This window comes from Eucalyptus grandis, chromosome 11, assembly GCF_016545825.1.
Source record: "Eucalyptus grandis isolate ANBG69807.140 chromosome 11, ASM1654582v1, whole genome shotgun sequence".
NCBI classification, from domain to species: domain Eukaryota; kingdom Viridiplantae; phylum Streptophyta; class Magnoliopsida; order Myrtales; family Myrtaceae; genus Eucalyptus; species Eucalyptus grandis.
The window spans coordinates 31,770,062-31,784,138 of NC_052622.1; the positions used below are offsets into that span (position 1 = coordinate 31,770,062).

Consider the following 14,077-nt stretch of genomic DNA (forward strand, 5'->3'; position numbering starts at 1 on the left):
AATGATGGGCCAAGGATTGTTCGCCATATATGTGGAGGAGGATTGGTTCATGGTCCAAAGCAATTGTAGTGAGGTAAGTAACGCTAACTTTCGAAAGCTAATGATGCCAGAGTTTGGGTCAGAGTTATACTTGTCAACTATTCATAACACTCGAAAATGAATTTGTTGGGATAGTTTGACCAATTCTATAAATCCATCCGAGAACCGAATCAGACCAGCGATCCGGTTCTCGCATGGATCCATGAAACTAATAAGTTGTTCCTAGTTCCAATCTTTTTGAATTTAGAGCATGTAAATGATGGCTAAATTTTTTTTTTATTAGTCCACTGATAAATTCTGTTGAGCAAACATAGACTATCGTGTTATAGAAGACTTTCTTACATGGTTCTAACACTTAGTGAGCATCTTTTGAAGCACAGGTTTATACCATTATATCATTATTGGTTCACTATGGGCTATCATGTCATATTACTCTCCTTTATGGACATTCTTTTAAGATAATTATGATGGAGAAAATACCAAATCAAAATCAACGAATTCAAACCAATGTTACTGCATAAATTCGGGATTTAAAATTCTCTCATTTTGATCCATTAGATAGCAGTTAATTACTTGAAAAATCTGTTTTGAATTTTCAAGTTGCAAATATTTTAGTCACCAAAACTCAAAGAATTAATATCATTTACTCTTGAACCATGAAAAATAGTTTTTCATGGTAGGTGTTCATGCAACTTTTTAATCATAACAATCGTCACTTACTATAAATTTCATTATACTTATTGTTGAAATATACGTAGTCATATATGGAAACCCTCTAATATTATATATATATTCCCTTCTATGATGAGTAATTTTATTATACTTAGTTAATTGTAAAGCATGTTATATAATTTTTTGTGATGATGAGTTCCTCTTACTGATCTATTAGCATTTGTTTGTCAAATACGAATCCGATATGAGAATGACTATCTAATATTATTATCTTTCAACTGTGATTTCAACATCATTTATTGTCAAATATAGTGAATCATTTATAATAGGAGTCAAATATGAGATGGGTTTCTCTACATTGACAAACTCTCTCAAAAACTTAATTACAAACGTATAACATGAATGCATTTCACGATAAAATACACACCCAGACACAGACACGCACATTAACAACTATTTCTAATCATCGATTACCAAAATATATCGATTAGAAACTAATTATCAAAATATGCATATGATTAAAGATTTGCTAAAGGGACTTTAATAATTGACAGGGTAAAGCTCATTTATCTGTCTAGTAGGAGCTCAATATGAGATTGATATTTTATCATTTTATTTATTAAGTCAAATATGAGGTAGATATTCCTCGTCATACAAAAATATTTTTTAACATATTTACGCATCAACAATTATTTTTCAATATTTATTAGCAAAAATGCATAGTTATGTTAGAGAATATGCATAATAATATATGAATACGTGTTTATTAGAAATTTATTCCAAAATATGTGTAGAATTGGAGATTTACTAAAAAGACCATTAAAAACAAATAGCTAGACAAGGCTCACACATGAGCACACCACGTGATTCAACTTGACACGAGCTTCGCGCGAGCGCGCAGGCACACACACTCACACACTTCAACCTGTAAAATATGATAACGGCAGTCACATTGGCCACTTATAATATCCTTGATCGACTAGAGAGCTTTATGGTGCGTTCAAGAAGGACGAACCTCTCTCGAAAAAGGAATTTATTGATTCCTTCCCAATTAGTTGAACTGTAGGTGACATGATTTACTTTAGGGGCTAGGTCTCTGGTTCAGGTTTAGGATGCCCCAGTTGCACCAAGAAGAAGGAAAGAATAAAAGAAGCATTTACATATTCATACACGCTCCACTTGGCTTGGAAGATATAGCTCATTTGGTAGACCGTCTAAGGCACAAACCTTTCCCTTAAAACCGTCATCCGGTCTCCTCCAAGCCAATAATTCTCCATTTGCCATTTCATGGATAGAGCTCCGCATGGCCTTATTATAGCGGGGTACCTACGCGCTGAGCCAGTATACTTGCATCATAAGAAATCATGTACTGAAAGGCTATGTGAACCCTACGAAAACGTACATAAGTCTTGTAAGGTTGGCATATCTCTGTCTCCTCCAATTAATCATAGTGTGAAAAGGAAAGAGCCAAAGTAAAGCATGCGCTAACACATTCGATGCCCACTTTGCTTTCCTCTTTATCTTTCTTTACAGGTCCCTGCCTTATTCTCCTTTTTCTCACTTTGGTACTTTGTCTCTCTACTTTCCCTCAAGAAACAAAGACATTATATATAGCAAAGAAGCAAAGGTTTGCATGAGAAACATATAGTCATACTATAAATTGATAGAGGAATTTACAAGGCGTAACATCACCGCCGGGTTCTGATCAAATGGCTTCTCCTTCAGACCAGGACAGCAAATACGATTTGTCATTCAAAATACTGCTGATCGGAGATTCTGGGGTTGGCAAAAGCAGTCTTATTCTCAGTTTCATCTCTGCTTCTCAGGAGACCATTGCCCCTACCATTGGTACTCTTAATTCGTGCCTTTATGATGGTTATACTGATGAGGAGAGCATCACTTGAACATCGATGTCTAGCATGTTAGTATATTGCCCATTTGTTGATTTCAGTGAAACATCTGCAGGAGTTGATATTAAGATCAAGCATCTAACGGTTGGTGGGAAGAGACTAAAGCTCACGTTATGGGACACTGGTAATATATTCTCTGTTGTAAGCATAATTATGTTTTCTCTTCTCGTGTCTAAGTGAAGTGGAGATTGAAAAAAAAAATTGATAAAAATTTGTTATTGCAATAACAACTCACGGGTATCAAACAGTGAGGTCATGCCACAGCAAAGAGAATTCCCAATACAAGAGAGGGGCAAGTGCCTGTTACCTTGAGTTGCTCCAATGAAATTCTTGTTTTGATTGTATTCATGTATCTTTAACTCTATCGGTTTCTCATTTGGCATGTACCTTGATCAGATTTCTTTCTTATCAACTGCTGAATATTGCTTTAAAAAAGCACAAGCACTAAAATCTCTAGCCTAAGATCTCATCGATATTCATACGTTTCCTAGGCCTCCATCATCCTATCAAGAGTGACTTTAAGCTCGTGTTTATTATTTAGTGAGTCGAGCCATGCTTTAGTTTGTAGTATTCTCAGTCGTTCTCCATATGAACCACGAAAGACTTATGCTCTATGGAGTTAGAAGATGCCCACATGCTAGACGAGAAATTCCACTTTTGAGATTGCCCGACTTTCTTTTTCTCGTCTTCTCTAATATTAATTTTTTTGGGTCGAATTCTCTAATATTAATTAGCTGAGTGATATATCCGCACTGCCCTCTGGTGCTATTTTGGTGCATTTACTGGAAACTCTGATGCAGCTGGACAGGAGAGATTTAGAACATTGACAAACTCCTTCTACCGAGACGCCCAGGGCATCATGCTTGGTATGCAACTATGTCAATCTCCGACTGACTTTTTTTTCCCCTTTTCGGCCATAATGTCCAACAGAATATTTAGAAGCATTCATAAGACATATCTTTGCTCCTTTGGTAGGTCATTGTCATATGCTAATTGCTACCGATACTTCTTCACATTCCTCAGTGAAGAACTGTCACATCTTAATTCATGAGTCAATTAGCTCTCAAATGCAACGCACACATGAGTACATTTAAGTGCAAATGCAAATTGTTGCACTTCTCTTTGCATCGGGTCCTGTTTATATTATTGGAAGCATCTTTTGGTCCAGAGTTCCTCTCATATGTTTTCTTAACAGTGAACTAAGTCATGGAACGTGCCACATAAACTAATTAGTCTGTGTGCTTCTTAGGCTTCATACTAGTTCATGCGTGGAACTTTTTCTTTAGCCAGTGCAAGATTAGCAGCACAAACAACTTCACTTGGTTAGTGCTTGGAAAATAAGTTCCACTGGTCACTCAGATTAGAAATTACCTCAAATAGTCGCAATCCAACAATTGATTCGATGACAGTAAGGAATACTTAAGTGGACAGTGGTACTAATTACGAAGAGCTTTATGCGTTTTCAATTTAAGATGCAGCAAGTTCGTCGAGATGACTGGGTCAGCACTGACATTTCATTTAGAAAAAGTAGTGAGAGAAGGGGGATACAGTGTTAGACATCATAGGCCAAAGCAAGAGGAGGTTATGACTAACCATGCGAGTCTTTCATTGAAGTTCAATCCTTCTTCAATTGTGGTCACCAGCAGACAGTTGCATATTCAAGTGTTTTCTCTTCATCATGTAAATTAATAAATTATTTTCATCACCTTATCTTAATTCAATGTCTAACTCAAGTTCATTCCCTGGTTTCACATGTACTAGTGTATGACGTGACGAGACGAGAAACACTCACAAACTTGACGGATCTATGGGCAAAAGAAGTTGAGCTCTACTCCACTAATAAAGACTGCGTTAAGATGCTTGTGGGAAACAAACTCGATTGTGTAAGTATTCTTTCTCGTGCTAGAATTTTTATGCCTTGGACCATAGCTCCTTGACAGAGCTAAGTTTAACCTTTCCTCAAAGCTAATATTCTATAGTTCAGTCAAATGTCGGCCCTGTGCTAGCTCCAAATATGCTATGTTCCTTCTTTTCTGCGGCATTCCCTGAGTAAGTCTTCATGATAATCATTCGACTTTTAATTTTCTTTCATCAAGGTGCTTCCCTTAGAAAACTTTTCGTTGAGCAGCTCAACTTTTAAAAGGATCCCAATGGCGGTTGCTCTGCTGCTTCTCTGCTAAAGACAAGCGGAAATCATATAGCGCGTGATAAAAACTAAAGTGACACTTTATCTATGCAGCATCAATGTCAACTTTCTCTGGAATATTACCGCTATATACTTCAACTTATACTTGAGGAGTTTTTCAGCCGCTCCATTTCTATCAATAACAATCCTAAAGAGATTTCATCTTTCTTATCCTTCTTGCAGTAGAGATCACCACGACATGTCTATGACAACAAAGTTTTTTGTTGGTGCAACATGCCAATGCTCCTAGAAAATGATGATAGTGCCTATTTTTGTTCTCATCAGCTGAACAGAGTTCACTGTTTATGGAAAAGTATCTACTAGTACTAATGTGTTGATCGTGTTATGATTCCAGGAATCAGACAGAGTAGTAACAAAAGAGGAGGCAGTTGCTCTTGCGGGAGAGCTCGGATGTCTGTTCGCCGAATGCAGCGCTAAAACTAGAGAAAATGTGGAAAAATGCTTTGAACAGCTTGCCTTAAAGGTATTAAAGGAGTGATGCATATCTTATTGTTAAGATTGTGTTGCGGCGGAGTCATGTATCGTAGTTGTCCAATGTTCTGATCTCTCGATTACATTTGCTCACTTTTTGGGAGCATGACAATTGACGGTAGTTGTTGGCCAGAGCATTTCCACAGAGTTGCATTACCTATTGTGACATGAGGTTTTTGGTTTCATGCACAGATAATGGAGGTTCCCAGCCTGCAAAAAGAGAAAGACAAGCCCATGCCCATACCCAACCCACCTAGTGCGGGATCTGATTCGGGTGGCTGCTGCTAACTTGCTCGCTCTCGCTACCTCGGTTTGCTCCTCCGTACAAGATGGAAAACCATGTCTGTACCTCCAAAAGAGAACGGCAAACTGTTCGACAAATAGAACAACCGAATAAGTCAGCTTCTAGCATGACCAAATCTTGCAAGATGTTAATAGTATGCACAGCTTGCGTAAAGTCTCTGTATTTTATGCTAGCGATGCATGCATTGAAGTCTAATTAATTGCTTCTGTTTCCCGGGAGAAAACTATAAACATTAAAGAAAAAGAATGGCCTTTAGTGCAAATATGTTATAGTTTAGAGCCGCCTCTATTGATAATGTCACACCCAAATTCCTACAAGTACAACGCAATGACACGACTGTCCTCATATCTGAAGGACTTAGCCTCAAACAGAAACCAATATTAACCTTTGTCAAAATATGCATCTCTTTCTATATGTAAATCTAATAAACCAATAAGTTGGTTCTGTTGGGAATTACTGATCCCCAGAAAACCGGATTCAACACTAAATTGAACCCCTAAATCGATGCGGAAGCGAAACCCAAGAAAACGACACATATCACCGATCGTAAAGCACACCACGGATTCGAGCGTACCTTGATTGCCACAGATTAGACACCGTCGTCAATGGAGGAAGAGAATCCGGTCGATGAAGTCTTGAAGGGAAGAAATTGGAAGCCGTATGCCTACTGTTCTTCGGGAGAGAAAACGCGCGGGAGAGAAAACGTAATTCTGATTCAACGTGCATTCCTTTCTCTCTCTCTCTCTTCCCTTTTATACCCCCTTCTTTCCACGGGCCTTATTCCGTGGGCCGGGCTTCTGGGCCCAACTTAGCGACGGGCCTTAAGCCCAATTACTAATTAAATAAATCCTTCATCTCCCACTCGCACATGGTGGTCCAAAACCAACATGGGCGGACAGGCCTACTCAGCCCCATCATCGAGAGAATAATCCATCATAGACTCTCTAACATGATGGGCGAACAATGTAATTCTCTTTACCTCTCTTCAACATTCATACCGGTGAATAATCCGTGCGACCAAAGATACTTTGAGAGCTCGTTGCTATACATCTCGTTAGGAATATATAGCAGCTCAATAATGGGCGTCACACTCCGAGTAGATTTAGTATGCAGTACCCTAGATCGATCGATCACATTTATATCTCCCTTGATCTCTTTTAAACAATGATATATATATTGTATTCACAATTATAATTATCACAAAGACAGTCATAATTGGTCGACCAGTGAATACAAAACCACAATGTGATTCTCCAAAATCGATCTTCCTCTTTCCTTCAAACTCTCAATTTCAGTCCAGCTTGCTTTTCTAGGAATGCCCCATTAGATCGAATCAAACTCATGACCATTGGCAACATCCTAAGATAGCAAACACTAAATAGAAACCTTGAGAATAAGTAAAAGTCCTGAGGGGACCTAGAATTGAGGAACTCATTTCCTCAAGAGTCTCACACGTCATAAAAGTTGAGATCAAACTTTTTGCCACTCTTATTGGTCGTCTTATGCATACGTAGTATGAAATACGTATTACGGTATTAACTCATTTCCCATGGAGCGTATGTCTATATTTTCAATACCGTACAGATGATAGTTCGGACATACCCAATGTCTAACTCGAGTTCACGTATCTACTCATTCACAAAATTCATCGAGAACTCACATCGGCATCTTAGAGATAAAGTAAAATATGTGGGGTATTTTACTTTTGGACATCACAAGTATTATGTCCTCATCTTAACACTTAGTTAAGGCGACATACGTATCTTAAGCTTGAGCTCTCGATTATCACCTAGATAATAAGCTTAAAATCAGTCTCATCTCTATTTTTCACATAGTAAACAGAGGCGATTACCCGTGTGAGTGGGCTAATCTTCTATCTGTCCGACATACTTCTCAACTTAAAATAATGCACTGAGCATCAAGATGCATAAAGATCATACTAAGATTCATAGGCATTAAACAATGAAAAACAAAATTTCATAAATGTGAACAACTCGGGAAATTACAATTCAGTACATCGAGACTCTACGCAATCCTAGAGATTTTACATGACCACAAAATACATCTCTAGGTATTGGCTTTGTCATAGGATCTGCTACCATTCTATGCGTAGATATGTACTTGTAAGTTCACATCCTTTCGTGCAACCATATCTTTTACAAAGTTATACTTGGTATCTATATGTTTGGTCTTGCCATGATACTTTGGATCTTTGGTGTACGCTATAGCTGCTTGGCTATCACAGTTAACCAACAATTGATTTGCAGCTTTATCAATAACACCTAAATGATCCAAGAATCTCTTAAGCCAAACTCCTTCTTGTACTGCTGCTGATAATGCCACGAACTCAGCTTCCATCGTGGATAAGGCTATGCACGTTTGCTTCTTACTACTCCATGATATGGCGCCATTGCTCGCAAGAAAGCAAATCCCGAGGTAGATTTTCTTTCATCTAAATCTCCTCCCCAATCAGCATCTCGAGTAACCTTCAAGTCGCAGATCCTTTCCTTGGTAATTCAACTTGTAATCAGCGGTTCCCTTCGATACCTCGTATTCTCTTAACGGCCTTCCAATGTGTTTGGACTGGATTGGATTGGTATCTACTCACCATTCCAACGCAAAACATATGTCGGGTCTTGTACACATCATAGCGTACATCAAGCTCCCAACAGCACTTGCATAAGGAACATGCTTCATTTGTTCCTTCTCTTGTGGAGTCCCCTGGACACGTCTCGTGGCTCAACCCTTCACCTTTTGCAATAGGAGTGTCTATGGGTTTACAATCTTGCATACGAAATCGTTCAAGAACTTTGTTTATATAAGTTTCTTGCGAAAGAGACAACGATCTCTTCGAACGATCTCTTGAAATCTTAACTCCAAGAATGTATGCAGCCTCACCCATATCCTTCATCTCAAAGTTGGAAGACAACCAACTCTTGACAAGTCTTAACAAACTCCATACGCTTCCAAAGAATTAGTATATCATCAACATATAGTGATATGATCACAAATTGATCCTTGGATCTTTTGATATATACACAATGATCCTCATCTATCATTGTAAAATCATATGCCATTATGGCATTATGAAAACGTATATACCATTGTCTTGATGACTGCTTGAGGCCATATATCGATCTCAAAAGTCGACATACTTTTTCTTCTTGGCCTTTCACTATGAAACCAGCAGGTTGTTCCATATATATTTCTTCCTCTAATTCTCCATTGAGGAAAGCAGTCTTTACATCCATTTGATGTAATTCAAGATCCAGACTAGTCGCTATTGCCAGAATAATGCGAATTGAGGTAAATCTGACTACAGGAGAAAACGTATCTTCATAATCAATTCCTTCCTGTTGATTATACCCATTCGCCACAAGGCGAGCCTTATGCCTTTCTATTGAACCATCAGCCTTTCGCTTTATTTTGAGAACCCACTTGTTCCCAATAGCTTTGCGTCCTTTTGCGAATCAACCAGTTCCTAGACTTGGTTTGATTTCATTGACTCCATTTCCTCTTCCATTGCATTAATCCATTTTTTTCTTTGCTAGGGCATTTCAGAGCCTCATTTATATTTCTTGGCTCATCCTCATCTTGTGGAGCAACCATAAAAGTTTCCCCTTCAATGTCAAAACGTCGACGGGGAATACTTTGGCGACTTGTTCGCCGTATGGGAGATTGCACATTTTGCACATCATTTCCCATCAAGCTCCCACTTGGATTAGGTAATGATGATATCGTCACTTCAGATGGTTGCAATTGAAAATGAGTTGAATTCAATTCATCACTTCTCACATTACTCCCACTTGACGAACTCCACTAACATCATTATCCCGATCCAAAGTCTCAAATAGGGAACAATCTTCCCTATTTCGCCCTTCTTAGGAAACTCATCCTCTAAGAATGTGACATCTCGTGATTCAAACTCGTTATACTCCCACTTTCCCCGCTCACCTATGAACACATACCCTTTTGAGTGTTCCGAGTATCTTATGAAAATACTCTTCTTTCCTCTGGGACCCAATTTCCCAAATTTGTGAGAGGACTCATGTGTAAAGGCAGCACAACCCCATGGCTTAAGAAAACTTAAGTCCGGTTTTCTACCTGTCCATAACTCATATGGAGTGGAAGTAACTGATTTGGAAGGCACTCGGTTAAGTATATAGGCAGCAGTTAACAACGCATCACTCCAAAAAGTGATAGGTAAGTTAGCATGCGCCATCATAGACCTAACCATTTCCAGTAGGGTTCTGTTTCTTCTCTCTGCAACACCATTTTGTTGAGGAGTGTATGGAATAGATAATTGTCTTTCTATTCCTTTTTCATCACATAATTTTCTGAACTCATCGATAAATATTCTCGACCTCGATCGGATCTCAATGCTTTTATTTTCCTGTCTAATTGATTTTCCACCAGGTTCATGAACCTTTTGAAACAACTTATCGCAGATTTATGAGAAATCAAATAGACATATCCAAATCGAGTATAATCATCAATAAAGGTGATGAAATAAACAGCCCCGTGCCTTCCTCTCACATTCATTGGACCACGATATCGGTATGGATTAAATGCAGAGGAAATTCAGCTCTTTTTCCCTTTCCAAATGGTTTCCTTGTCGTTTTTCCCTTCTAGGCAATGCTTACATATGGGCAAATCGACTTTTTCAATGTTGCCCAACAAGCCCTCTTTGGCTAGTCTATTCATACGTTGGCCAATGTGACCAAGTCTAGCATGCCACACATTCACATCATTATCATATTTATTAGGAGACGTGAGAAGGGAATAACAAACATTAGTATTAACATAATCAATATCTAATACAATAAAACCATCCAGAAAATAACCACAACCATAGTAATTTGTATCTAAAAACAAATTCACACCTCTACTAAAGAAGTTCAAATTGAAACCTAATTTAACCAACACTAATACAGACACTAAGTTCCGACGAATCTCCGGAGCATACAGCACATCATGAAGGAACAAAGTGCGTCCACCACGCATATTCAGTTGGCATGTGCCAATTCCTTTCACTTCAGCTCTGGAGTTATTTCCCACATAGATCCACTTAGTTCCAGTTGGTACTCGTCGGAATTCCACGAAGGATCCTCTATCCTTCGCTACATGGTCCGTCGCTCCTTCTTTGGCTCACGACAGTCGCGAGCATAGTGACCCTTCTTGTCACAGCTTGTAGCATTTCACCCTTGCAAGCTTTTTTTCATGTGAGGACGTTTCCCTCTACCATGTTGGTTAAACTTGGGTTTCTTCCCGAAGGACCTGCTTCTTCCTTGCCTTTTCCCTTATCAAACCGGTTAGGGCGCTTTGCGCTTGGAGCTCGAAGCTCCATTTGAGCTAGAACTAGCATGATAGAGTTCAGCATCCGGCTTAGCCGCCAACAAAGGTCCTCTTCCAGCTCAAGATGACGCATTGCATCCTCAAAGGTTTTGATGTTTTCATTGTGAGTCGTGCACCTTCATATGCTCCCAACTCGAGGCAAGGAACGAATCACCGCTTGCACTTTTCGCTGTTCATCCGTGAGGACATGGCCGCATCTCTCGGCTCGATTATCATGTTTGACATCTTTCTAAGATGTTGCTTCATGGTCGACCATGAGGCTTCTTATAGGAGTCAAACCCGATAGTGAGCGCCTCGCCTAGTCACCGAAGTATGACCAAATTTAGCTGTCAATGCCTCCCACATTTCCTTGGCATTGTCAAAACGCCGAAACTCTCGCATGACGTCATTTTCCATGCCGCTCAGCAACGTGATGCGAGCTAGAGAGTTCATTCTTTTCCACTTGTAAAAGCTTCTTTGTCTCTTTTGTCTTTGTGCGGTGGTTCCCTCTTCGGGTTCTACCATGGTCATGACAAGAGCCTCAAGTGCTTCTTGCTCTTCCAAAGACATACCGGATTTTCATTTGCCAAATTTCATAGTTGTCACCATTGAGCTTTTCACCTTTGTTCAGCTCGGCAACTATGCTCTTTGTGGTCAAGCCATTGATCCGAACAAATCGACAAATATGCACGAATTATTAATGCCTATCATTTATGCATCCCTATTTGCATAGACCCATCATATTAATAAATAATTTTAAGTAAGGCTTCAGGAATCAAAAGGTCACTACGTTTCCAATCATCCTCCAAAATCCTAACTTAAAACTATCATCAATATAATTGTCTTATGCAAAATCAATTCTAAGAAGCTACACAAACTTCTAAAAACTACCCACGACTACTTACCCACAAAGAACCAAAGCAATTACAGAAAGCAATAGATAATAGATATCAAATAACACAACAATGCTTTCATCTTATAATACAATCAATACATTGGTTGCTACATCAACAACTATCAGGTAGTCAAACAGTACATAATATGTCCACAAACACATTTAACAAAAAACAAAAAAAGTAAATACAACTAACACCGAGTCAGCACACGAACTGGGAAAGATCCTCTTTTGTTTAATTTCTTGATCTTTTCCCTTGTCATAATACAATAATATTCATTTACAAAATCCATCACAATTTTCTTATAGGAAGCAGCTCCGTTGACATCCCATATGCGATTTAACACATCTTGCCATTCGGGTGGAAGAGTGGTTATGAAAATCGCACCATCTCTGGCTGTGACATAGGACGACCATTCCATATGACCTGTTGAATTTTCCAATTGACTTCAAGGACATGATCAATTAAGTCACCCCTCTCCCATCGATGATCGCCTCGCCTATCAACTTAGACGGCCTTTCCTTTTGTTCATCGGTCACTGCGCGAATAGGTGTGCGCAACCTGTGGGGAGGCATTGTTCGCAACAAATGCAGAACAAATAAGGGATTACATATAATCCACATAGACTTAATTGAAAAGAAACACATTCTTTTCCTCTCTCTTTTTTTTTTTTTTTTTTTTTTTTTTTTTTTTTTTTTCGGGTCAACAGTCAACGGTCAAAGTCAACGGTCAACGGTCGGTCAACGGTCAAGTCAACGGTCAACGGTCGTCACCGGTCAACGCTCGTCGGTCGTCGGACGGTCGGACCGGTCGGACCGGACAGACCGGTCGGACCGCACGGCGGACCGCCGCACGTGCCACGCGCGTGCGCGGATGACGCCACGCTAGACGTCGGCGGCACGTGCCACGCGCGTGCCATCGCAAGCGAGTCGGGTCGGGTCGGGTCGGTTCGCGGGTCGGTCGCCGCCGGCCAACCGACGTCATCGATGACGTCACCCTGCCGGTTACCGGCCGTTGGGTGACGTCACGATGACGCCGCACGCTGTAGGTCCGCGGGCGGCGCGTCCGGCCGGCCGGCCGGCGGCGAGCACGCGCCGATTCGCCGACCGGCGCGTGTGCCGCACGCGCCCGGCGATCGAGCGCTTCCGGCGCGTCGCTCCCACGCGCAGCGCCTTCCTCGGCCGCGCGTGTAGGGGCGTGCGGCGGCGCCCGGCGGAGCCGACACATCGCCGGACTCGTCTCGACGTCGCGCTTCTTCCTATGCAATCGAAAACAAGTTTCGACATACGAAAACTCAGTAAAAAGGCCGAAGAACGCTCGGGTGTCGGGATTTTTGTCCCAATCCGTACGGCCGAGAGTTTCTTCGCGAAATTTCAAACAAAAAACATCAAATTGATCGGGAAAACATGAACTAGAGCTCTGATACCAATGTTGGGAATTACTGATCCCCAGAAAACCGGATTCAACACTAAATTGAACCCCTAAATCGATGCGGAAGCGAAGCCCAAGAAAACGACACATATCACCGATCGTAAAGCACACCACGGATTCGAGCATACCTTGATTGCCACGGATTAGACACCGTCGTCAATGGAGGAAGAGAATCCTGGTCGATGAAGTCTTGAAGGAAGAAATTGGAAGCCGTATGCCTCTTGTTCTTCGGGAGAGAAAACGCGCGGGAGAGAAAACGTAATTCGATTCAACGTGCATTCCTTTTCTCTCTCTCTTCCCTTTTATACCCCCTTCTTTCCACGGGCCTTATTCCCGTGGGCCGGGCTTCCTGGGCCCAACTTAGCCAGACGGGCCTTAAGCCCAATTACTAATTAAATAAATCCTTCAGGTTCCATTATCAAGGTTTTTATTATTCATAAAATATATTATAGACACACAAACATTTCATAACTCGGTCAACTCAACAATTATTATGTCAAATACATACAACTAGCTAAGTTAATACCTAAAAATCTTGCTATTCATAGTTTCATGCTTTCGAAAATCATTTAAAATGAATACCATGAGCAATCACAACCCAGTTAGTGCTACACATCTTTTTTAAGTAAATCGAACACTCACTATGCATATCTACAAAGCAGTATTTGAAACTTATTATTCTCAAATTCAATACATATCATATGTACAATAACAAAAATGAGTTATATCTTTTCAACAAAACTTTTTACACATAAAAAAAAAATACTTATTTAAATCAACAACATTGAATCACAAATCAAAGATCTGTTTTATT

General features: G+C 40.1%; 1 protein-coding gene across 1 annotated transcript; it reads left to right on the forward strand.

Annotated features, from left to right (window-relative positions):
* The first annotated feature begins 2,319 nt into the window (after window positions 1-2,319).
* LOC104425947 (ras-related protein RABC2a) lies at window positions 2,320-5,878 on the forward strand. Its single transcript, XM_010038830.2, has 6 exons — window positions 2,320-2,559; window positions 2,677-2,745; window positions 3,422-3,487; window positions 4,383-4,504; window positions 5,162-5,290; window positions 5,491-5,878. Exons 1-6 carry the CDS (start codon window positions 2,421-2,423, stop codon window positions 5,584-5,586), a joined length of 621 nt encoding a protein of 206 aa, XP_010037132.1. The 5' UTR covers window positions 2,320-2,420; the 3' UTR covers window positions 5,587-5,878.
* Window positions 5,879-14,077: the final 8,199 nt, after the last annotated feature.